Below are 26,200 nucleotides of genomic sequence, written 5' to 3'. Positions count from 1 at the left end.
CGTTGTATCGCCTCTTGCCGCTCCGTGGGAGGCATTTGTTCGGCGCATTCCAGTAGCACCGTGAAATAGAAGTCCATCGTCTGACGTTGCCACACTGCCTGCTCAGGGCCACATGACATCACTACACGGCGCAGCGCCGGTTTGGCGCACTCCATCCACCAACTTAGGGTCTTGGGATACGACCGAAGACGTCGCTCGCAAGATCTCCAAACTTCTTCAATGACGTCTCGACAAGATGGGTCCCGCAGGTGGGCGACGTTCATTTTCCAAGGACCGCGGCTACGCCACACTTGCTGCCGCCGGAAGAAGATTGTGAATATTAATGCTGTATGGTCGGTATAGGCTGTAAGCCACAGCTCCGCTTCCAGGACGTCAGCGTGAAGACTGCGTGCAACATATATTCGGTTGTGATGGCTGGCAGAATGACTCGTTGTATGGGTGTATCCAGGACTGGGGCCATGGACGTGCTCCCAAATGTCGACAAGATGCATACTCTGCATCAACATTCGTCATTCTCGGCACGGGCTATACCGAGGAAATTGGTCTTTCGGTGCAAGTACACAATTAAAATCACCGCCTAGGATTAATCGGTCGCGTCGACCTAGGACGAGCGGGGCAATTTCGTCTGCTTTGAAGCGGTAATGCTCTCGCCTCCTTTCTGTAAAGGACGGTGCATAGATGTTGATGAGTCGTACGTCAAGTACTGCTATTGCTCATCCTCGTGCCGACGACAGGTACAAGTACATTCTCTGCCATGATACCTTCTTAATGAAGTATTTCTATGCCATTGCCAGTTTCAAAGGCGTGTGATATGTAGGATACGTACCCCCACATGACAGGAAATTCATCGACGTATACTTCTTATAGGAGGACGATGTCGATGTCCGCTGCTTGTAGCATGTCTTTGAGTAAGGAGATCTTAATCTGCGACCGTATGTTATTGATATTGATAGAAGCAAGCCGATATGCTTGTCTTCGATTCGTCGCATGTACACTACTGGCCATCAAAATTGCTACACCACGAAGATGTGCTACACACGCGAAATTTAGCCGACAGGAAGAAGATGCTGTGATATGCAAATGATTAGCTTTTCAGAGCATTCACACAAGGTTGGCGTCGGTGGCAACACCTACAACGTGCTGACATGAGGAAAGTTTCCAACCGATTTCTCATACACAAACAGCAGTTGACCGGCGTTGCCTGGTGAAACGTTGTTGTGATGCCTCGTGTAAGGAGGAGAAATGCGTACCATCACGTTTACGACTTTGATAAAGGTCGGATTGTAGCCTATCGCGATTGCGGTTTATCGTATCGCGACATTACTGCTCGCGTTGGTCGAGATCCAATGAATGTTAGCAGAATATGGAATCGGTGGGTTCAGGAGGGTAATACGGAACGCCGTGCTGGATCCCAACGACCTCGAATTACTAGCAGTCGAGATGACAGGCATCTTATCCGCATGGCAGTAACGGATCGTGCAGCCACGTCTCGATCCCTGAGTCAACAGATGGGGACGTTTGCAAGACGACAACCATTTGCACGAACAGTTCGACGACGTTTGCAGCAGCACGGACTATCAGCTCGGAGACCACGGCTGCGGTTACCCTTGACGCTGCATCACAGATAGGAGCGCCTGCGATGCTGTATTCAACGACGAACCTGGGTGCACGAATGGCAAAACGTGATTTTTTCGGATGAATCCAGGTTCTGTTTACAGCATCATGATTGTCGCATCCGTGTTTGGCGACACTGCGGTGAACACAAATTGGAAGCGTGTATTCGTCATCACCCGGCATGATGGTATGGGGTGCCATTGGTTACACGTCTCGGTCACATCTTGTTCGCATTGACAGCACTATGAACTCTGGACATTACATTTCAGATGTGTACGGGCCTTTCTGGATACAGAAAATGTTCGACTGCTGCCCTGGTCAGCACATTCTCCAGATCTCTCACCAATTGAATACGTCTGGTCAATGGTGGCCGAGCAACTGGCTCGCCACAATAAGTCGGTCACTACTCTTGATGAACTGTGGTGTCGTGTTGAGGCCGGCCGCGGTGGCCGAGCGGTTCTAGGTGCTTCAGTCTGGAACCGCGCTACCGCTACGGTCACAGTTTCGAATCCTGCCTCGGGAATGGATGTGTGCGATGTCCTTAGATTAGTTTGGTTTAAGCAGTTCTAAGTTCTAGAGGACTGATGACCTCTGATGTTAAGTCCCATAGTGCTCAGAGCCATTTGAACCATTTTTTGTCGTGCTGAAGCTGCATCGGCAGCTGTACCTCTACACGCCATCCAAGCTTCATTTGACTCAATGCCTAGGCGTATCAAGGCCGTTATTACGGCCAGAGGTGGTTGTTCTGGGTACTGATTTTTCAGGATCTATGCACCCAAATTGCGTGAAAATATATTCGCATGTCAGTTCTAGTGTAATATATTTGTCCAATGAATACCCGTTTATCATCTGCATTTCTTCTTAGTGTAGCTCTTTTAATGGCTAGTAGTGTATATCGGCCATGGGAACTTACGGCGTCAGCCGTTGTACTGGCACCTTACGTGACCCCGTCCTGCCCGCCGTCGTTGGTTATAAGTTTAACTTTAGAGGGGCGCCACCCCCACCGTGTTGTCTGTTGCGACTGCCGGTGTGTCCCCTTCACTATCATCAGCCCAGTCTCCTTGGGACAAGTTTTCCGTGGGCCGGTGCTCGCCAGTTCCGTCTCTCTGTGGCTCCTCTTCTGCTACCTGGGAGTGGTACTGGACTGCTGGTTGCCGTACGTTGTCAAGTTTCTCATGTCGCTCTTGACGTATGCTGCTGTCCAGACCGCGGTGTTCTGGATAAGGAGTCTCGGGACCCTCTGTAAGGTGGCCATCTTCCTCGGTCCTTTCTTGATCGTCGCCCTGCATACGTATTAAGGAGTCGTCCGACGGAGTTAGACGTCGTTTCTTGCGTCGTTTCGGAGATCGTTGCTTACGCGTGTGAGTTTCCTTATCCGCATGTGGGCGAGTGTCTCTATCGCCACTGCAGTCTGACAGGAAGGCTGCCGTTGGCACTATTCGACTGTCGACGCCCATTTGTTCATCCTATCTCTGAACTGGTGGTATCGGTCGGTGCTGCTCGATGAGGGGGGCGTCGCCGCCGCCACCATGCTCTTGTCGTCATCCGCCGTGATCGACTTTTCGACTGGTCTGTCCAGCTGCTGGGCGCTGTCACTGTTCAGTGGGGTGTCCTTCCGGAACACGTTTGCATATGTGAACGGGAGAGACGTCGCCATAGGTGTTACTACAGCTTCACCTATCAGTATTTGCACAATTCTTCGTTGGAGACACGCTGAGCGAACGTGGCATTCCTGACCACAACCTGAAGAAATTTTGGGCTCACCATCGTAAATGACTATCGCTCTGCAGCCTCCAGTTGTGAGATAAGACGGCACATGTTTCGATAGCTCGATCCGTATTTGTCGCACACCATTAAGTACCGGATAGATCGTACAGTGTGTGAAATCTTATGGGACTTAACTGCTAAAGTCATCAGTCCCTAAGCTTACACACTACTTAACCTAAATTATCCTAAGGACAAACACGCACACCCATGCCCGAGAGAGGACCCGAACCTCCGCCGGGACCAGCCGCACAGTCCACGTCTAAGGCGCTGCAGTCATGGACTGTGCGGTTGGTCCCGGCAGAGGTTCGAGTCCTCCCTCGGGCATGGGTGAGTGTGTTTGTCCTTAGGATGATTTAGGTCAAATAGTGTGTAAGCTTAGGGACTGATGATCTTAGCAGTTAAGCCCATAAGATTTCACACACATTTGAAGATTCTTTTTTATCGTACAGGTTGTCCAGTTTTCTGCTATGTGACTAAGTACCCGACCATAGGGTTGTAGCGCGTTAACCAGCCGGAATCTCAAATGGTAGCTCAAATACTCTGACAGTTTTCAATCCCAGCCCCACATGATCAGTGGGTACCGTCCCGACATGACCGTCAGAACGTTGAAATTTAATTCCATCTTTATGGTCGCGTACGATCTTGTCACACACCATGTCGTTGTTCAGTATGACGTAGACCACGCTGCTTGTCATAGAGAAGTGGATGCCAATCATATAAATTTTAATTTCTTCACGTATAAATCGTTCAACTTCAGATGCCTTCGGTCGTGCAAATTCATTATTAAAGCTAATCTTGATAGTACATTGTCGGTACGAAAGGTCCATTCTAGGTCGAAAGTGCAAGCACTATCGAAGGCTAACACGTAGTAAACAACCTTGTGTGAGCGAAGCTTCGCGGCAGGGACGTAAACAGACGTCCGAGCCTCACGACTGCGGAAAGCAGACTTCCCATTTGGCACGGCCCCAACCAAACTTCCAACCACGCGTTTACTACCTGTACCTGTACTCCAACATCCATTATGTATATTCCCACACAGGTCAGACGTGGAACTGAACTTCTGAGGTCATCGGTCCCCTAGAACTTAGAACTACTTAATCCCAACTAACCTAAGGGCATCACACACATCCATGCCCGACGCAGGATTCGAACCTGCGATCGTAGCGGTCGCGCGGTTCCTGACTGTAGCGCCTAGAACCGCTCTGCCACTCCCACCGGCTAACACTTTAGCATTGCTGTATTAGTAGCTTGTCTCGTCACAGTAAAGGTATGTCCTAGAACAGCATGAAAATTGCATTTTTGGTTCAGAAGTAATTGCACAAATCTTGGAGACACAATTCTTCTCAGAATCCATCATAGAATGTAGTAATGGTTTGGTTTCTTCCGTTGATATTTTGTGTGTTGCCAGCGGGGCGAATGCACGGTCTGTTCCACCATTCGTAGCGAGGAGGCGATAGTGGTGCAACAGAAGTTGATTTGCGATCCGCTAATGGATATTGGCGTGATTTCAGTCATCTACCGATACCGATGGTGTACCTTGCAAGAGGAACATCATTTGTCTAGGCCAGAGGCGTGTTGACGTACAAGTATGTTTTTTTTGTCGTTATTCGATTAGGGTTATCGCTAGTGGAGCTATGTGTTCTCGTTGGTGGTTATCGAGTATGGTTACGCTTGTGGATAATAGCCTATGATGAGATATTTTTCCGCTTATGGATTATTGCCAACAGTGCGATGAAGATTGCATTTTGATATTTCGATTGTGGATCGCCAAAGCCAGAAGCGTGTCATCAGCGAACTTTGGTGAGCATGTGGAGTGCCAGTCACAGTAGTACGTTTTTGGATAAAAAAAGGAAGATGATCACGGATCCTTATGCACTACAAATTACAGAATCTGGTATCTTATGTCTTTGCCGCAGCTGTTAATTGATGATACTTGTATGTCGATTTCTGAGAGTTGTATGTCAGTTTCAGAGGGAAAGGTGAATTCGTGCCAAAGTCTGATTTATCCTAATATCCAGGTAAGGAGTGAGCGGATGGCGGTGGATGGTATTCGTCTCGGCTTCTGTGTCAGATAGCTGCATCAGCGACACCACCCAAAAAGTTGGCATCAGGAGAAGTTTAAAAATCCAGATTAGTGTAAAGTAGAAAGGGGTATAGGTAGCTGGAGCTGGTAATGGGTATAATAAAATTAGAAGTCAAATGAAAGCCTTAAATTTTTTTAAATATTATTTATTGTGCAGAAGTGGTACAAAGCTGTATCACTTTTCAACATAATCTCCCCCACGCTTAATGCAAGTCCTCCAGCGATTACAAAGTGCATAAATTCCTTTAGAAAAAAATTCTTTTGGTAGTCCGCTCAACCACTCATGCACCGCGTGACGTACCTCTTCATCAGAAATGAACTTCTTTCCTCCCATTGCGTCTCTGAGTGGTCCAAACATATGGAAATCACTTGGGGTACGGTCTGGTGAGTATGGTGTATGAGGAAGACACTCAAAATGCAGGTCTGTGATTGTTGCATCTGTTGTACGAGCAGTGTGGGGCCTTGCATTGTCATGTTGCAAAAGGACACCTGCTGACAGCAATCCACGTCGCTTTGATTTGATTGCAGGCCGCAAATGATTTTTTAGGAGATCTGTGTATGATGCACTGGTGACAGTGGTCCCTCTAGGCATGTAATGCTCCAAAATGACGCCTTTTTCGTCCCAAAAGAGAGTCAGCATAACCTTCCCTGCTGATGGTTCTGTTCGAAACTTCTTTGGTTTTGGTGCTCTCTTTGTTTCCTGTTGGTGGAAGTGAAGCCAGGTTTCGTCCCAGGTAACGATTCTTGCAAGGGAGCCATCACCTTCTCGTTCAAAGCGCCGAAGAAGTTCTTCACAAGCATCAACACGTCGTTCTCTCATTTCAGGAGGCAGCTGCTGTGGCGCCCATCTTGCAGACACTTTGTGAAACTGGAGCACATCATGCAGATTGTGGTGTGCTGACCCGTGACTAATCTGTAAACATGCTGCACTGTCATTCAGTGTCACTCGGCGGTTTTCCTTCACTATGGCTTCAACTGCTGCAATGTTCTGTGGAGTCACAACTCGTTGTGCCTGACCTGGTCGAGGAGCATCTTCCAATGAAGTCACACCATTTGCGAACTTCCTACTCCATTCGTAGACTTGGTGCTGTGACAAACCTGCATCACCGTACTGAGCCTTCATTCGTCGATGAATTTCGAATAACAGAACGCTGTTCTTCCCTGGTGCAAGTCGCAAGTGGGGCGGCCATCTTTATACTGGTACTGCGACAGTATCTGTGCACCTGCACTAGGCTGCTACCTACAGGCAATTCTGCACGCTGTTTGTAGCCTGCTTACCAACTTACAGGATAACGGCGCGAAATTTCGATTTGTTATTACAAATTTAAGGTTTTCATTTGACTCACCCTCTTAAGTGTTGCATTGTGAGAGTGCTTGAAGTATGAATGTGGAGGCTGTGCCCATTTAGCCCATTGGGGTGCACGAGTAGTGTTGGGAAACCAACAAAACGATGATATACACTACAGCAACACGACTACACTACTAGAGAATGATTAGTTTATGTCTTTTAGATAAGCGCTTAATGATCAATCTTAATTAAAATAAAAGAGATGTATATGTGAAGGACTGCAATTTTTTAAAGGAGCCTTGGTAGTAACATTGTTAAAATAAAAGAATGCAGCAAGGCAAGTGTCAATTCTTTGCATTAATCATACTGTAAAGTTTCAACTACAAACAGTTCAAGTTTTTGTTATGATTCTCTGTCTATGTATTTTTGTAAACATTCATTGTAAAAACACAGTACTAAGATATGCGATACGGATCGTGCAGAGGGGTAGAGCCTTCCAAACATTGATCTAGAAGCAGACCTGTGCTGGGTTGGCAGTACCGACACCCCCGGGATAACAAGGCCGCCCAGCAGTGTTAGTGACGTCACACTAAGCGGCCCATAGCCGACGCAGCAGTCCACGGACACCTCCGCACAGACGCGCCTGATGCTAACTATCTTCTGTCCGTCATACAGAAAGGAGCGAACTAATCGCTAATTCGAACCAAAGACCAAATTATATATATTCTTGTAAACAGCATAAAGGTTCATAACGAAATAACGATTACATATACGGGCAGGAATAAGTTTAATCGATTGAAGAACTTTGCAACTATTTTATAATTGTCAGAACATTATTTAGCTTTAAAACTCGCATACAGGTGGTGACAAATGCCAACTGACAGCAGGACTTAACATTTTCAAGTTATTACACTGAAAGTAAGTTATCTTAAACACTGTCATACATAGCAAAACCCTACAACTTTCGTGGTAACAAGAGTTCGCTTTATCTCATAAAACACATTACTATTGTGAATTTATTCACATGTTCATGGTGACAGCTCTTTTCAAGAATTTTTACAAGTGTATCCCCAGTAATAAAGAATGGAAACAAAAGATAGATATCAAATATTCTCCTTTTAACATAGACATCACTGAACACAAGATTCTGTCTTGCACTGTGATACTAAGGGACTGCTCTTTCCTTTAAGAAAAGCCTGAAAATTTCAAGTTCACTCTGCTATTGAAGATACACTTCTTGAAACAATATTAAAAATGTTATGAAAGGTAAGGAAATGAAAAACAACCAAGTGCATTACGTGTAAGAATGTGAGCAAAAGGCTGAGGCTCTCTTTACTTACCATTTTCAATCTCTCTACAGCTTATTTCCTTTTCCACGTAGAAATCACCAACTGCAAGTCTCATTATTGCTGTCTGTTACTAACAAAGTGCTTTTCTATTTAGAAAACCTGACAATTTGATGTTCATTCTGGTACTGAAGATAAACACTTTTCAGAGGAGTTCTAGAACCTATTCCTGCCCGTATATGTAATCGGTATTTCGTTATGAACCTTTATGCTGTTTACAAGAATATGTATAATTTGGTCTTTGGTTCGAATTATAGTTCGCTCCTTTCTGTTTCACGGACAGAAGATCGTTAGCATCAGGCGCGTCTGTACGGAGGTGTCCGTGGACTGCTGCTGCGGCTATGGGCCGCTTAGTGTGACGTCACTAACACTGCTGGGCGGCCTTGTTATCCCGGGGGTGTCAACAGTACTCACTGCAGTGCAGCTGGCGGGGCTGGTGTGACGTAGCGCGACGTCGCCGGCAGCTGGTAATGTGACGTCACCACATGGCCATCAGCCGAGACGAGCCATCGCATGGCCTCAGCAGCAGCTGTCAGCTGCAGGTGACCTGTCCCCTCATCTCCCTCCCCCAAGGCGACAGGGCAGACAGACGGCTGACGTGACTACAAATAGGGGTGGCTCACAGGCGATAGATGCATGCACAGTCCCTCTCGGCGCTTTCACTCACGCCAATGGAGAGGGAAAGGAATTCCAGGCACTGTGGCACATCAGCACGGAGGCCTTGCCAGCAGGCAGCTGGTTACGAAGTTTCGCCCCCGACGTCATGCGCCCAACTGGGGCCGCTGTCGTTTGATGCAAGAGGCTTGAAGAAGCAAATCTGAAGGCAACGCCACCTCCGACGAAAAAGGTGGGACTAGAGAGCTCCAAACCAAGTGATTAACGTCTCCGAACACTCGTCACAATACTGGCAACTGCTGCTGGAGGACAGTCTTCAACAAGAGCGACAGTCTGTCAACTGCTGCCCCATCTCTTGACTGTCAATAGCCCAGATGCCAACCTGTTGCTACCATAGACAGGAGGCAGGTCCTACTGCCACCCATGATGCTGTTAAGTAAAGGGGTAAGGTAACCCTTCTCTTAGAACCAACTCGGCCACCATAGGTGCCATGCCCAACTTGTTACACACCTCATGAGTTTTTTATTTGTGTGATTAATGTAAAGTTAATTTTTGTACTTCCTAAAGACCCTTGAGAACGGAGCAATAGGAAACTTAAATTTTTTTTTGTTTAATACTTGTTTTTGTGTGCCTTCCTGTATTTATTTTATTAGGTTAAATGCAATTTTTACTTTTCTTTCCTACTATGTTTGTCATGAGGGACAATACCATTTTCTGATGTTTACTGGGGTACAAGGTCACTCTCATCGAAAATTTAAGATTGACAAAAGATCACACAAAACAAATAAACTAATATTCAAACCACTTTTTCATGCTGACTTGTGTTTTTCATTTTGTCTTTGTCATTTGTGTAAGGTTGAAGCTTATGCATTACGGATATTTTAGAACCCGTGACTGTTAATGGAGTGTAAGTACATAAAACTGCAACCAGTCACTTTTTTGGACAGTTATTTATTATTCCATGAACCGGTTTTCGAACCTTTTCAGGTACTCTTCAAATGTTTCCCGGAAGTTACATATCTACTTCTAGCAAATACTTCTTCTCACAGAGCCAGCACTCTGTATTATGCTAGGAACAGATATGTAATTTCTGGAAAACCATTTGAAGATGTACCTGAAAAGGTTCGAAAACCGGTTCATGGAATAATAAATAACTATTCAAAAAAACAGACTGATTACAGTTTTATGTATTTACATTTGAATCAAGCCTTACTACGTTTCACATGTCATTTAGATGTTGCTTATTTTGTGTTAACACTATTTACACCATTGTACTAAAGGAACAGAAACTTACTATGAAATACGGGTAACAGATGACACATGTCACAGAAACACGCACGCGACTTGCCTAAATTTCCTGAACACTTGATTAAAATTTTGTCATTTTATTTTTCTCTATAGAGGATTGAATCATTGTGAATGCTTGGCTAGCGGTAACAAAATCTACAAAGTCTGTGAGGCAGAAAATTTTTAATACTCAACGATATTGTATCGTGATTAGGAAAACCAGTCATCTCTGACCTCAGCTTCGGTGTGAATGGATTACTTAAATGTCTTCATGATCTTTTAACCGTTCGCTCATTGCGCTTACATTCAGATGTTTATGTCAGTAACCTGAGGAGCCACAGGAACAACTCTAACATCCAGAAAATCACGTAACTTTTGCAGGCATGCATCAGTGTTTGTGTATGTATGACCCCTGGTTGAAAGGGGTTAAGACAGCGTGTGGTATTTTTAATTAGTAAGACTGTCATGGTCCAGCATGTCATTCTCGAAGAAGCCGGCCGCGGTGACCGAGCGGTTCTAGGCGCTTCAGTCCAGAACCACTTTACTGCTATGGTCGCAGGTTCGAATCCTGCCTCGGGCATGGATGTGTGTGATGTCCTTAGATTAGTTAGGTTTCAGTAGTTCTAAGTTCTAGGGGACTGATGTCCTCCAATGTTGAGTCCCATAGTGCTCAGACCCATTTGAACCATTCTCGAAGACCCAATTAAAGTGCAATAATTTCTTCTGCTCCATGTCGCACTAACCTTTTTATTGAAGTATGACACTCTCCATGTTGGGTAATGGGATTGGATCGGATTGTTTGGGGGAGGAGACCAGACAGCGAGGTTAGGGAAGGACGGGGAAGGATGCCGGCAGTGCCCTTTCAAAGGAACCATCCCGGCATTTGACTGGAGCGATTTAGGGAAATCACGGAAAACCTAAATCAGGATGGCTGGACGCGGGATTGAACCGTCGTCCTCCCGAATGCGAGTCCAGTTTGGATAACGGGGACGTAGCGAGAGGAGGCACACTAGTCTCTCATTTTAACAATACCGTCAGTCAGATTAACTTTCATATTTTAGGGTGTGATCTCGGTGTTACCCAGTCCAACATTTCCTGCATATGGTTAATGGCTTTTTCTGCGTGAAGAAATTGTGGGTAGAATGTTCTTGTTACTGCATGTGTAAGCTGTAGGAAGTTTGCACCAAGGTGAGACCAGGAAGAGGAAATGAGATGAATTGGGGCCGCAAATGGTGAGCACAGTGACCTAGCTGAGCAAGTCATTCTTGGAAACAGTGTTCAGTGTTTCTTACCTGCAGAGGGCTTCTGGCCAAAGTTCTCTTCTACTTCTGCTTAGGATCGGACACAAGAGCGGCAGTTTACAAAACATTTTACCTGGGCCTGGCGCCAGTCTGTCGTGGAAGACAGCTGGGTGGAGGGTATCATTTCAAAAAAACTGCTGTAAACTGAGCTATTGTGTAAATGACAGGAAGGCCATACAGCTCTGTACATTCTCATGTTAGAAGGTGGGATGATACTAAAAGAGTAGCTGGAGTACGGTCGCAGGTTCGAATCCTGTCTCGGGCATGGATGTGTGGGATGTCCTTAGATTACTTAGGTTTAAGTAGTTGTAAGTTCAGGAGGACCTGAGATGTTAAGTCCCATAGTGCTCAGAGCCATTTGAACCACAGTAGCTGACATACAGTGGAGATACCACTGCAATCCCTGTTCCCCTGACGCCAGGAAGTAGTCAGGTTCTTTTAGTGACCGGCAAAAGCACATATTTCAGGGCCTGGGAAGCTTAACAGTTTTCTTTCAGAAACTGGAAATGGTAGGTCTGGAAAGATTGGATCACTCCGTAAATGAGGGACGTTGGTCCCATGTAGGTAGATGTTTTTTGCCAAAACGTGGCCGTGGTTACCGTGAGAACGATGCCTCTATAGTCTACAATCTTCTTTTTACAAACAAGACAGATTTGGAGTCGCTGATTGGCTTCTGTCAGGATATGAAAAGTAGAGGCTTATTCCCCCAGTGCGGGAACCCCGGTCATGTGTCTAGATTGGCTACCAAGCCAACAGAACCGTCAAGAGAAGAGATTCGTTCAGAAGAAGACAGTTCGATTGGTTTGTGCAATGTGGGGACGGTTTTCGTTTTCCTGTTTTGGCTCCCATACCGAGGCTTAGTGGAAAGTGGTGGTGATTCTTCGGGATCTTCATCTTCTGCACCTCCCCTGCTGGAGATCTTCACGTCTTTCCTTAGTGGGTGAGACTTGTGGTCTGTATCTTGTGATGGACTAAGAGCCTGTGGCAGTTTCCCTCTGTACAGACAGTGGATTTGCATATTATCTTGGACATATCGTGTGCCACGAGGTAGAACTTATTCATCCTGCATCGGCCAACTGACGTTTCACAATTGCAGCTTGCATCATCGTGCCTGTGAGTCAAAATGGTTTGGCCAGATCAGCGAATGGGTGCACCTCACACTGAAATCTTTCGGGATTTCAGGGCTCTGATAGGGAAGATTCCTGCGTTCTGATAATCAGAACGCCAGACCGTGTAGTTCGCATACTTTCGTGGACTCGTCAGAACGTTACAGCTGCCGCAGCCACCATTTCTCGCCCACAGCGCGCCGTTTTCTGCTACCGCCTGAATCAAGGTGAAAGGGTAAAGAACTGCTTCACCAGTGTAGGGTTGTTAAATGATATTCACAGGCCGGCCGGAGTGACCGAGCGGTTCTAGGCGCTACGGTCTGGAACCGCGCGACCGCTACGGTCGCAGGTTCGAATCCAGCCTCGGGCATGGCTGTGTGTGATGTCCTTAGGTTAGTTAGGTTTAAGTAGTTCTAGGGGACTGATGACCTCAAAAGTTAAGTTCCATAGTGCTCAAGAACCATTTGATATTCACAGCTCCCTGTTTTCGGGTAAACCGCAGAGTGTGGTATAGTTGATTATATTTAACTAGAGTTAGGCGTCACAGTGGATTCAAATAAACAGAGTCAGATTTCGTTGTAAAAAGGATTAATTCATGGGAGAGTTTGTACAGCTTCCACTCCAATATATGCTTTGCCTATCGAACACTATTCCTTATCTCATTTTTGTTTTTCATTTTTGTGTAGGATTTATCAGCTAGTTGTAGTTACTAATGGGTTAATAAAACCTGTCATTATTTTGTAAACTTCAATGTGCCACTCTTCTCATTCACGCTCCGTCTACTATTCACTGTTTTCATTTTGTTGTGGTGGTACATGAGTAGCTTCACTCAGACATACATTTATGATTTAATTGCGCGGTGGCCCCCCAATTGCGAGGCACAGCTAGTCATACAGAAATTTGTTAAATTACGTTTCCAGCCGCATTTTGTGCCGGATCTTGAACTGTTTGTTGATTTTTTTATAACCATGGCACAAATGTAGGTACCCAAAGGATATGTAATGTTTACAGCTAACAGTTAATTTTATTGCTATAGTAAATTTTGTTACAAGTATTTCATTGCTATAAATAACTTGTGTCATAAATTACCATGTAAGTAAATTCCTTTTTTGTGTCCATACTGTTGGTCAGCTTTAACTTGTTACTTGATCAGGCATTCCTAAATAACATAAGCAATCTTGAAATTCCGGATTTATCTCATTGACTAACTTGAAATGTAGTTTGTAAGCGTCTCTGCAATATTTAAGAGTCAGAATTCACAAATCTCAGTAGCGTATACTTGTCAGTGGGTAGATTTAGTACACAATTTGTGAGCTATTATAGGTATTTATCACTATTACTATCAAATTAACATATGATTTTGCAGACAGTAACTGTATCGAGTAATAGTGATACATACATCAATCTTGGCCAAGATAAAAATTCCCACCTCTCCTTCACTTTTATGATCTTCAGCGGTATAACACGCTCAGTCGCGTTTTCTTGTGCTATACTTCCAAACACACTATGTGGTGACAGAAGAATGTAACGACGTTATATTATCGTTCTTCACCGGACCAGTGATTTTCTACAACCATGGTTTTGTTCACTACGAATCCTATTTTCTTTGCACATTAAAACGAATAACACGTGCCTGTGTCTAATCAGTCAGACAATTTTCTTCCAGTAATGTTTTTACACTAAGGGTGCAAATTTAGAACATAAACTATTTTACAATGTAACTTTTAATCCGTCTTGATTGCAAAATGTTTATTCATATCACCGGTTTCGAGTCCTCTAGAACCATCTTCAGATCTGCAAAGATAATGATAAATTATTTACTATTTCACGAATGCGAGCCTTTTTCATCTTATCTAATCAACATCAAATGTACCTGAACGTACCTGATATTTCGGTTACAGGAGTAACCCGTCCAAATACAGAAACTTTCACATGCTGCGTCACATAAAATTGGTTGGCAGAATGCAAGTCATTTATAGTAATTATACCACTTTTACTGACAGGTGGCGTCTGGTACGTTTGATACGTTATAAATGACGAGCATTCTGTCAACCAAATTTATGTGGCGCAGCATGTGAAAGTTGCTGTGTTTGGACGGGTTACTTCTGTAACCGAAATATCGGGTACATTTGATGCTGATTAGATGAGATGAAAAAAGCTCGCATTCGTGAAGTAGTAAATTAGTATCATTCGCCCGGTTGGGCGTGCGGTCTAACGCACTGCTCTCCGGCAGGAAGGAGCGCCGGTCCCCGGCACGAATCCGCCCGGCGGATTTTTGTCGAGGTCCGGTGAGCCAGCCAGTCTGTAGATGGTTTTTAGGCCGTTTTCCATCTGCCTCGGCGAATGCTGGCTGGTTCCCCTTATTCCGCCTCAGCTACAGTTTGTCAGCGATTGCTGCGGAAACAAGTTCTCCATGTACGCGTACACCACCGTTACTCTATGATGCAAACATAGGGGTTACACTCGTCTGGTGTGAGACATTCCCTGGGGGGGGGGGGGGGTCCACCGGGGGCCGAACCGCACAATAACCCTGGGTTCGGTGTGGGGCGGCGGAGGGGTGAAGTGGACTGCGATAGTCGTCGTGGGGTTGTGTACCACTGCGGCTGCGGCGGGGACGGAGCCTCTCCGTCGTTTCTGGGTCCCCGGTTAACATAACCTAACATAACATCATTATCCTTACAGATCTGTAGATAGTTATAGAGAAACCGAAACCGGTCGTACGAATAAACATTTTGCAATCAAGACGGATTAAAAGTTACACCGTAAAACCACTGATTGCGGCCATCCTATCAGACATTATGTCTGTTTTTGAGAAAGCAATTTTGTTGTAATTACTCAATGCCTAAGTGCGATATAAGCCCTCGGGATGTGAGAATTGCAACAAAGGAACTTTTAGAACGAAGACGCATCGCACCGCGCCAACGCGGCCAGACGGTAAACTACTCACAGGGATTTTCAGGACGTTCGCGTGGCAGCAGCTGATTGGGAACACGAGATGTCAACAGTCGTACGTAAATAATAAATATTTCATCCAGGACATACAAAAGTTAAACCATAAATACATCGTACGTTGCGGAATGAATACTGTTTCGCGTGTATGTAGAAAAAGTGGTGTCAGCTTCAGACGCGGAATAATTTGAGGTGAGCCGCTGCGATGACGTCCTTGCAGTCGACGTCGGGGCTGTGCCTGGCGAGCGCGAGGACGAGCCCGATGAGGAGCCCCACGACGAGCAGCCCCAGCGCCGCCACCACCAGCACCAGCCGGCGCTCCAGCTTGGTGCGCGGCCGGCACATGCAGTACTGCTCCCGCACCACCGTCCTGCAACACACCACTCCACTCAGCACATCTTCACTATTACGCAATAAACTGTATACACACTACTGCAGGGCTTAACAACTGGCCGGTTTGGAGCGCGAGTACTCGCATCTGCTCAGGCACGTGCTCGCGAGCAGCTGCAAGGTCACGGAGTAGGGAGGGAGGGGAGGGAGGGGAAATGCGCGCGCACGTTTGAATAGGGCCGCTGCGTGCCTATTGAATTCGCGCCGACTGTGTAACGTTTAAAGTACTACGATTAGCTCTAACAGTCACTTCGCTAGTTAAGAATCATGTCAAGTCGCCGTTGTGTATCCCCAACCATGCTTTAGCAGTTCAACCCCCACTGGGAGGAATTGTATGTGTTTACAGAAAAAGATGGTGTTGCAAAATGTTTAGTATATCACAAAACGCTGAATTCTTCGACGAAATTTAATTTGCAGCCACATTATATGTCGTACCACGCGAAAGGCTACGGCCGTGGAAAATGTGATGGACCAGATTGTGCACAGGAAGTTATTAAACTTAAAAAGATGCTATCCGAAGAAGATCTGGACGACAAAGAAAAATCAACTGAGGCAGCTCTTAGAGTGAGTTACAAAATTGCTTTCTTTTTAGCAAAATCCCTGCGCCCCTTCACTGATGGCGATATAATAAAATAATGTTTGGTAGTCGCAGCGGAACATTTGTGTCCATCTCAAGTTGAACAGTTTCGGATTGTGCCATTATCTAACATGACCATTATGCGTCGCATGCAGGACATGGCAGACGACGTCCAGAGCCAGCTTGCAAATATATGTAAAGATTTCATGGCGTATTCTCTAGCTCTGGACGAAAGTGTTGATATCACTGGAACAGTGCAGCTTGCCATATTTATTAGAGGTGTTAATAGAGATCTTCAGGTGAGGGAGGAGCTCCTCGATGTAGTAGCCATGAAGAACACTACAACCGGAGGTGATATTTTAAGTAGTGTTGAAGAAAGTGTTGAAAATATAGGATTGTCGTGGAATTCTTTAGTTTCAGTGTCTACAGATGGTAGAGGCATACACTAAGCTAATAAAATTATGTGGCACATGTACATTCTCCTTTATTTGTTTCATTTGTCACAGTAATAATTCGTGAGTGATATCCCTGCAGGTAGCCGCGGATTTACATTGACTGGCGGCAGCTGTTATGTACCCCAAATGACTCTCCCCACTCTCCGCTCTGGTCCAGTAGTGGGGGTAGCGTGCTCACGCTGCTCCATGCTCGCTCCTTGCTGCTCAGAGCTTGCTCCGCGAGCACGTATGTTGTGAAGCCCTGCACAACTGGCCATTACAATTGCTACACCACGAAGATGACGTTCAACAGACGCGAAATTTAACCTACAGGAAGAAGATGCTGTGATATGCAAATGATTAGCCTTTCCGAGCATTCACACAAGGTTGGCGCCGCTGGCGACACATACAACGTGCTGATACGAGGAAAATTTCCAGCCGATTTCTCATACACAAACAGCAGTTCACCGGCGTTGCCTGGTGAAACGATGTTGTGATGCCTCGTCTAAGGAGGAGAAATGGGTACCATCACGTTTCCGACTTTGATAAAGGTCCGATTGTAGCCTATCGTGATTGTTTATCGTATGGCGACATTGCTGCTCGCGTTGGTCGAGATCCAATGACTGTTACCAGAATATGGAATCGGTGGGTTCAGGAGGGTAATACGGAACGCCGTGCTGGATCCCAACAGCCTCGTATCACTAGCAGTCGAGAACACTGGCTGTAACGGATCGTGCAGCCAAGTCTCGATGTCTGAGTCAACAGATGGGGACGTTTGCAAGACAACAACCATCTGCACGAACAGTTCGACGACGTTCGCAACAGCATGGACTATCAGCTCGGAGACCATGGCCGCGGTTACCCTTGACGCTGCATCACAGACAGGAGCGCCTGCGATGGTGTTCTCAACGACGAACCTGGGTGCACGAATGGCAAAACGTCATTTTTTCGGATGAATCCAGGTTCTATTTACAGCATCATGATGGTTGCATGCGTGTTTGGTGACATCACGGTGAACGCACATTGGAAGCGTGTATTCGTCATCGCCATACTGGCGTATCACCCGGCGAGATGGTATGGGATGCCATTGGTTACACGTATCGGTCACCTCTTGTTCGCAACGACGGCACTTTGAACAGCGGACGTTACATTTCAGATGTGCTTCGACCCGTGGCTCTACCATCCGTTCGACCTCTAGGTGGCAGCATATTGCAGATGCACACATACCGTCGCAGTATCAGTATAAAGATGGCCGCCCCACTTGCGACTTGCACCAGGGAAGAACAGCGTTCTGTTATTCGGTTTTTGCTTAGTGAAGGTGTGAAACCTATTGAAATTCATCGACGGATGTAGGTTCAGTACGGTGATGCATGTTTGTCACAGCAGCAAGTCTACGAATGGAGTAGGAAGTTCGCAAATGGTGTGACTTCAGTGGAAGATGCTCCTCGTCCAGGTCAGGCACAACGAGTTGTGACTCTACAGAGCATTGCTCGCCAGGTTTCGAGAGGGTGCGTTTCTGGATGAGGTATCGAATATATTGCTTCCCCCTACTTATACCTCCCGAGGAGATCACGAATGTAAAATTAGAGAGATTCGAGCGCGCACGGAGGCTTTCAGACAGTCGTTCTTCCCGCGAACCATACGCGACTGGAACAGAAAAGGGAGGTAATGACAGTGGCACGTAAAGTGCCCTCCGCCACACACCGTTGGGTGGCTTGCGGAGTATAAATGTAGATGCAGATGTAGAAATACCATAATTTTGTTTTATTTCATGTTTTAAATTATGTAAATACATTATATCCTACAAATATGTTCTCTAGGGCCTAACAGTAAAAAAAATAGCAAACACTAATTACAGCTAACTTTTGGCATCAGATACCCCCATGTGCGGCAGGCGCCAACGCAAAGAAAGCCACACGACCGGAGCTGCATTTTCTTTCTTATTAATTGGCTTTCGGGCAGTGCCTGTTTAGCCACTTCATGACTGGAATGTCAGTGATGACAATAGGAACGGGAGGACAACACAACACCAGTCTCCAAGCGGAGATAACCTCGGAACGTGGTCTGGGATCGAACCCGGGCTGTTATTTCCTGGACACAAAAATGATATGACGGACAGCTGTTTGGTTATGATGCTGTGTTGTATGGGAAGATCCTGTCTTTGGGTGACTGTAGGTGGATACAAGATGGGCGGCCGCTGTGGCCGAGCGGTTCTAGGTGCTTCAGCCCAGAGCCACACTGCTGCTACAGTCGCAGGTTCGAATCCTGCCTCGGGCATGGATGAGTGTGATGTCCTTATGTTTGTTAGGTTTAAGTAGTTCTAAGTCTAGGGGACTGATGACCTCAGATGTTAAGTCCCATAGTGCTTAGAGCCATTTGAACCATTTTCGATACAGGATGACTCAGACAAAATTTCTAGTTGGTGAGTTGAATGGCAGTGTAGAGGAATGTAAGTTGAGACAGATGAGTGGGGAAAACAAACCTGTATGTTAGAATACAGCGTTAGTAGTGTGGTTCTTGACTTACCAGGGGACCCTTCATAATGTAAATCACGGATTTTGATGTCCTTCAAATATGTTGTAGAGGCACTTATCCAGAGTACCTGGCTATCCGGTTTTTTAGCGACGGGCCTTGGTTTTTGAGAAAATCGATTTTGAATTTCACTGCGTGCTTTCTATACCTGTATCATTATACACTCCTGGAAATGGAAAAAAGAACACATTGACACCGGTGTGTCAGACCCACCATACTTGCTCCGGACACTGCGAGAGGGCTGTACAAGCAATGATCACACGCACGGCACAGCGGACACACCAGGAACCGCGGTGTTGGCCGTCGAATGGCGCTAGCTGCGCAGCATTTGTGCACCGCCGCCGTCAGTGTCAGCCAGTTTGCCGTGGCATACGGAGCTCCATCGCAGTCTTTAACACTGGTAGCATGCCGCGACAGCGTGGACGTGAACCGTATGTGCAGTTGACGGACTTTGAGCGAGGGCGTATAGTGGGCATGCGGGAGGCCGGGTGGACGTACCGCCGAATTGCTCAACACGTGGGGCGTGAGGTCTCCACAGTACATCGATGTTGTCGCCAGTGGTCGGCGGAAGGTGCACGTGCCCGTCGACCTGGGACCGGACCGCAGCGACGCACGGATGCACGCCAAGACCGTAGGATCCTACGCAGTGCCGTAGGGGACCGCACCGCCACTTCCCAGCAAATTAGGGACACTGTTGCTCCTGGGGTATCGGCGAGGACCATTCGCAACCGTCTCCATGAAGCTGGGCTACGGTCCCGCACACCGTTAGGCCGTCTTCCGCTCACGCCCCAACATCGTGCAGCCCGCCTCCAGTGGTGTCGCGACAGGCGTGAATGGAGGGACGAATGGAGACGTGTCGTCTTCAGCGATGAGAGTCGCTTCTGCCTTGGTGCCAATGATGGTCGTATGCGTGTTTGGCGCCGTGCAGGTGAGCGCCACAATCAGGACTGCATACGACCGAGGCACACAGGGCCAACACCCGGCATCATGGTGTGGGGAGCGATCTCCTACACTGGCCGTACACCACTGGTGATCGTCGAGGGGACACTGAATAGTGCACGGTACATCCAAACCGTCATCGAACCCATCGTTCTACCATTCCTAGACCGGCAAGGGAACTTGCTGTTCCAACAGGACAATGCACGTCCGCATGTATCCCGTGCCACCCAACGTGCTCTAGAAGGTGTAAGTCAACTACCCTGGCCAGCAATATCTCCGGATCTGTCCCCCATTGAGCATGTTTGGGACTGGATGAAGCGTCGTCTCACGCGGTCTGCACGTCCAGCACGAACGCTGGTCCAACTGAGGCGCCAGGTGGAAATGGCATGGCAAGCCGTTCCACAGGCCTACATCCAGCATCTCTACGATCGTCTCCATGGGAGAATAGCAGCCTGCATTGCTGCGAAAGGTGGATATACACTGTACTAGTGCCGACATTGTGCATGCTCTGTTGCCTGTGTCTATGTGCCTGTGGTTCTGTCAGTGTGATCATGTGATGTATCTGACCCCAGGAATTTGTCAATAAAGTTTCCCCTTCCTGGGACAATGAATTCACGGTGTTCTTATTTCAATTTCCAGGAGTGTATGTTTTCCGAGCAAGTCGGCGTCGCTCAGCGGTTCAGGTTCACGGCTACCGTGCTGGAGATACTGTGTTCGATTCCTGCTCGTGTACTTTTTTTTCCAAAATCTACCGAATATTTCAATTTTATTTCAAAGAATACCAAAAAAAAATGTAAGGTGTGTGAAATTATAAAGATATATTCTGTTATTATTTTTTTCTGTCATACAATATTACAAAACCTTATTTTTCATCGTCCACACTGCTTGATGTGCCAGAACACTATTGTGGGTGATACTTATCATAGAAACAACCGAAGCACAAATTTTCGCATCATGCGCATGTTATGAAAGCAACAGTCTTGCAGACGCACGGTTTCCTCATGAGCGATACTGGGAAACATAATACTTTTGCATTCAAAAAGATTTCTCTTTCATCCGCTAATTTCGATGCCAACCATGGGTATCTAATGATGCTTTTAAAATTAGGTGTGCTGAATTGATGTAGGATAAGCGAATGTAATTTTATCGAATCTTCCCTAGAAGCGATCTCTATATTGTCTTTCATCAAGTCGGCAGCATTCTGAATAATTTTCGTGAAGATTTTCACCTGTCGGTAAAAATAAACATCGCAGGGCTGGCAATGAGGAGTGCACTTTGGTGGGACCACTTTTACGGTGCAGGTGCTCGCTTTCCTTTCATCAGTGAATAGATGATCGTATAGAGTTTAAACGGTTTGCCCTCCGCCGGAATCGGTAACGTAGAAAAAAATTATCTGTTCCACATACGGAAGAATTACAGAAGCCAAAAATTCTTCGTACATCCGTTTCGAGAACTTCACGAATTTTGTGCAGGACCCGACTACACTTCTGCATTTCGCAGTTAATTAGTCTACGCGTTTTTGAACGTTAAAACCGAATTTTCTGGACAGTTCTTGCATACATAAAGAAATACCTGGGAGCAGGATTTGAACACGGTACCTCTAGCGCGGTAGCCGCGAACATTTACCGATGCACGACGCTGACTTGCTCGGAATATACATAACGTTACGGATATACAAAGCGCTCAATGAACTTCAAAATTGATTTTCTCAAAAACCAAGGCCCGTCGCTGAAACACCGAATAGCCAGGTACTCAGGATAAGTGCCTCTACAACGTATTTGAAGCGCATCAAAATCCGTGATTTACACTATGGAGGGTCCCCTTGTTAGTCACGTTGATTAAATGTCTGGGCGTAATATTTTAGGTCGGTATGCAGTGGAACCGGCATTTAAGGATAGTAGTAGGGAAGGCGAATGGTCAGTTTGGGTTTATTTGGAGAATTTTAGCAAAGTGTGGTTTACCTGTAAGGGAGACCGCATATAGGACACTAGTGGGACCCATTCATGAGTACTGATCGAGTGTTTTGATTCGGCGCCTGTTCGGATTAAAGGAAAACATTAAAGTAATTTGTTATCAGTAGGTTAGGAAAACACACAAGTAATAAGGACATGCTACGGTAACTCAAACGGAAATCCCCGGAGGGAAAGAGACGTTATTTCCGAGGTACATTATTAAGAAAATTTAGAGAACCGACATTTGAAGCTGAATGCAGAACGATTCCACTGCCACCAACATAAATTTCGCGTAGGAACCACGAAGGTAAGATAAGAGAAGTTAGGTTTCATATGAAAGCATATAGTCAGTCGTTCTCTATCGCACTATTTGCGAGTAAAAGAGGAAAGTACATGACTAGCAGAGGTACAGCGTACCCTCCGCCACGCACCGTACGGAGGCTTGTGGGGTATGTATGTAAATGAGCAGATAGACGCAGTGGCCAGTGCTAAAAGATTGGAAAAGGGCACAGGTCATCCCCGTTTTCAAGAAGGGACGTCGAACAGATGTGCAGAACTATAGACCTATATCTCTAACGTCGATCAGTTGCAGAATTTTGGAACACGTATTATGTTCGAGTACAATGACTTTACTGTAGACTAGAAATCTACTTTGGAGAAATCAGCATGGGTCTCGAAAAAGACGATCGTGTGAAACCCAGCTACTCGTCCACGAGACTCAGAGGGCCATAGACACGGGTTCCCAGGTAGATGTCGTGTTTCTTGGCTTCCGCAAGGCGTTTTGTACAGTTCCCCACAGTCGTTTAATGAACAAAGTAAGAGAATATGGACTATCAGACCAGTTGTATTATTGGATAGAAGAGTTCCTAGATAACAGAACGCAGCATGTCATTCTCAATGGAGGGAAGTCTTCCGAAGTAAGAGTAATTTCAGATATGGCGCAGGGGAGTGCCGTAGGACCGTTGTTATTCACAATATATATAAATGACCTTGTGGAGAACATCGGAGGATCATTGAGGCTTTTTGCGCATGGTTCAAATGGCTCTGAGCAGTATGGGACTTAACTGCTGTGGTCATCAGTCCCCTAGAACTTAGAACTACTTAAACCTAACTAACCTAAGGACATCACACACATCCATGTCCGAGGCAGGATTCGAACCTGCGACCGTAGCGGTCACGCGGTTCCAGACTGTAGCGCCTAGAACCGCACGGCCACTCCAGCCGGCTTTTGCGCATGATGCTGTGGTATATCGAGAGGTTGTAACAATGGAAAACTGTACTGAAATGCAGGAGGATATGCAGCGAATTGACGCATGGTGCTGGGAATGGCAATTGAACCTCAATGTAGACAAGTGTAATGTGCTGCGAATACATAGAAAGAAAGATCCTTTATCATTTAGCTACAATATAGCAGGTCAGCAACTGGAAGCAGTTAATTCCATAAATTATCTGGGAGTAGGCATTACGAGTGATTTAAAGTGGAATGACTATATAAAATCAATCGTCGGTAAAGCAGATGCCAGACTGAGATTCATTGAAAGAATCCTAAGGAAATTCAGTCCGGAAACAAAGGGAGTAGGTTACAGTACACTTGTTCGCCCATTGGTTGAATACTGCTCACCGGTGTGGGATCCGTACCAGATATGGTTGATAGAAGAGAGAGAGAACATCCAACGGAGAGCAGCGTGCTTCGTTACAGGATCATTTAGTAATCGCGAAAGCGTTACGAAGATAATAGATAAACTCCATGGGAGGGCTCTGCAAGAGAGACGCTCAGTAGCTCGGTACGGGCTTTTTTTGAAGTTTCGAGAATATACCTTAACCGAGGAGTCAAGTAGTATATTGCTCCCTCTAATATGTGTCTCGCGAAGAGACCATGAGGATGAAATCAGAGAGATTAGATACCACACAGAGGCATACTGACAACCTTTCTTTTCGTGAACAATACGAGACTGGAATAGAAAGGAGAACCGATAGAGATACTCAAAGTACCCTCCACCACACACCGTCAGGTGGCTTGCGGAGTTTTGATGTAGATGCTTAACTTCGGTTGTCTGACGGAAACTGTTGTATAAACCTCGGCACAGAAGTTGATAGTGGCTCCACTCATTGGAGCCCATTCTACAAGTGGCAGCAGTTTCGGAATGTAAGAGATTTATACAGCCTACCGGTAACATACGAGGGTAATCCCAAAAGTAAGGTCTCCTATTTTTTTTATAAGTACATAGATCTGTATATTTCTACAATGGTTTACATAAGTTTACAGCTTGAACATTTAGCTATTTTTCGAAATAATCATCATTTCTGTCGATGCAGTTTTGTAGACTCTGTGGCAGTTTTTGTATGCCCATGGCATACCAGCTCGCCGCCATTTTGCGAAGAAGGATGCCGCCACTGGCGTGATTGTTGCTTGGTCTCAGGTGTAAAGTGGTATGCCCAGGTCTCGTCACCCGTGACAATTGAGTCCATAAAGTTGTCCTGTTCGACTGCAAGGCGGTGAAGAAATGCGCGGGGAGCATCAACTCGTTGCCGCATGTGGTCCTCAGTCAGCACGCGTGGCACCCATCTTGCGCACCCCTTCCGGTAGTTCAATGTTTCCGTTAAAATTCTGTGAGCGGTGCTTCGGGAAACCTCAGGAACCAACGTGCAGAGATCGTCCAAGGTGATCCGCCGATCTTCACGCATGCTTTGCTCAACCTTCAACACTGTCTTCTCAGAAATTGACGGTTTTCCGCTCCTTTGATCGTCGTGAATTTCGGTCCGATCAGCTGCAAACTCCCTACACCACTTACGAACATCCATGCACGACTCGCCATATACTTCCGTCAATTGGCGATGGATTTCAATTGGCGCAGTGCCCTTTGCGTTCAAAAACCGAATAACTACGCGCAATTCGCACTTGGCGGTAACATCCAACGGGAACACCATTCTCAACGGCATCCAAAACTGAGCGCCTCAGGCGCGGCGCGCGCATCTTCAGACACAGCGCACTCTTCATAACAGTGTGACCAACCGCCAAACAAACAGTTCTGTACTTATAAAAAAAAATAGGAGGTCTTACTTTTGCGATTACCCTCGTATTTAATGGTGGAGCAGTGCGGAAACTTTGTACTGGTCATTCATTAATTCACCCCAGGATGACTAAAACACAATTATACACGTTTACATTATGTTGGCAAAGATAGATAGCAGCAAGGTCCCACATTTACCAACCCGATTACTTTCCCACCAACACTACCAAGGTCACTGAGGAAACCACTCTTCCAATGAGATACTTCTCATCCTTTGTTTGTTTTTGTTGTTGTTGTGGTCTTCAGTCCTGAGACTGGTTTGATGCAGCTGTCCATGCTACTCTATACTGTGCAAGCTTCTTCATCTCCCAGTACCTCCTGCAACCTACATCTTTTTGAATCTGCTTAGTGTATTCACCTCTTGGTCTCCCTCTACGATTTTTACCCTCCACGCTGCCCTCCAGTACTAAATTGGTGATCCCTTGATACCTCAGAACATGTCCTACCAACCGATCCCTTCTTCTAGTCAAGTTGTGCCACAAACTCCTCTTCTCCCCAATCCTATTCAATACTTCCTCATTAGTTATGTGATCTACCCATCTAATCTTCAGCATTCTTCTGTAGCACCACATTTCGAAAGCTTCTATTCTCTTCTTGTCCAAACTATTTATCGTCCACGTTTCACTTCCATACGTGGCTACACTCCATATAAATACTTTCAGAAACGACTTCCTGACACTTAAATCTATACTCGATATTAACAAATTTCTCTTCTTCAGAAACGCTTTCCTTGCCATTGCCAGTCTACATTTTGTATCCTCTCTACTTCGACCGTCATCATTTATTTTGCTCCCCAAATAGCAAAACTGCTTTACTACGTTAAGTGTCTCATTTCCTAATCTAATTCCCTCAGCATCACCCGACTTAATTCGACTACATTCCATTATCCTCGTTTTGGTTTTGTTGATGTTCATCTTATATCCTCCTTTCGAGACACTGTCCATTCCGT

General features: G+C 46.0%; 1 protein-coding gene across 1 annotated transcript in view; it reads right to left on the bottom strand.

Annotated features, from left to right (window-relative positions):
- Window positions 1-14,908: 14,908 nt before the first annotated feature.
- Window positions 14,909-26,200, bottom strand: part of LOC126184608 (uncharacterized) — a 104,973-nt gene continuing 93,681 nt past the window's right edge. Inside the window, exon 3 of the mRNA XM_049927061.1 lies at window positions 14,909-15,726. Coding sequence (XP_049783018.1) covers window positions 15,528-15,726 — 199 coding nt within the window. The 3' untranslated portion in view covers window positions 14,909-15,527. The remainder of the gene's footprint in view (window positions 15,727-26,200) is intronic.

Source organism: Schistocerca cancellata, chromosome 4 (genome assembly GCF_023864275.1).
Source record: "Schistocerca cancellata isolate TAMUIC-IGC-003103 chromosome 4, iqSchCanc2.1, whole genome shotgun sequence".
Taxonomy (NCBI): Eukaryota; Metazoa; Arthropoda; class Insecta; order Orthoptera; family Acrididae; genus Schistocerca; species Schistocerca cancellata.
The sequence above is the reverse complement of the archived record's forward strand: the minus strand, read 5'-3'. Positions and strand labels throughout refer to the sequence as shown.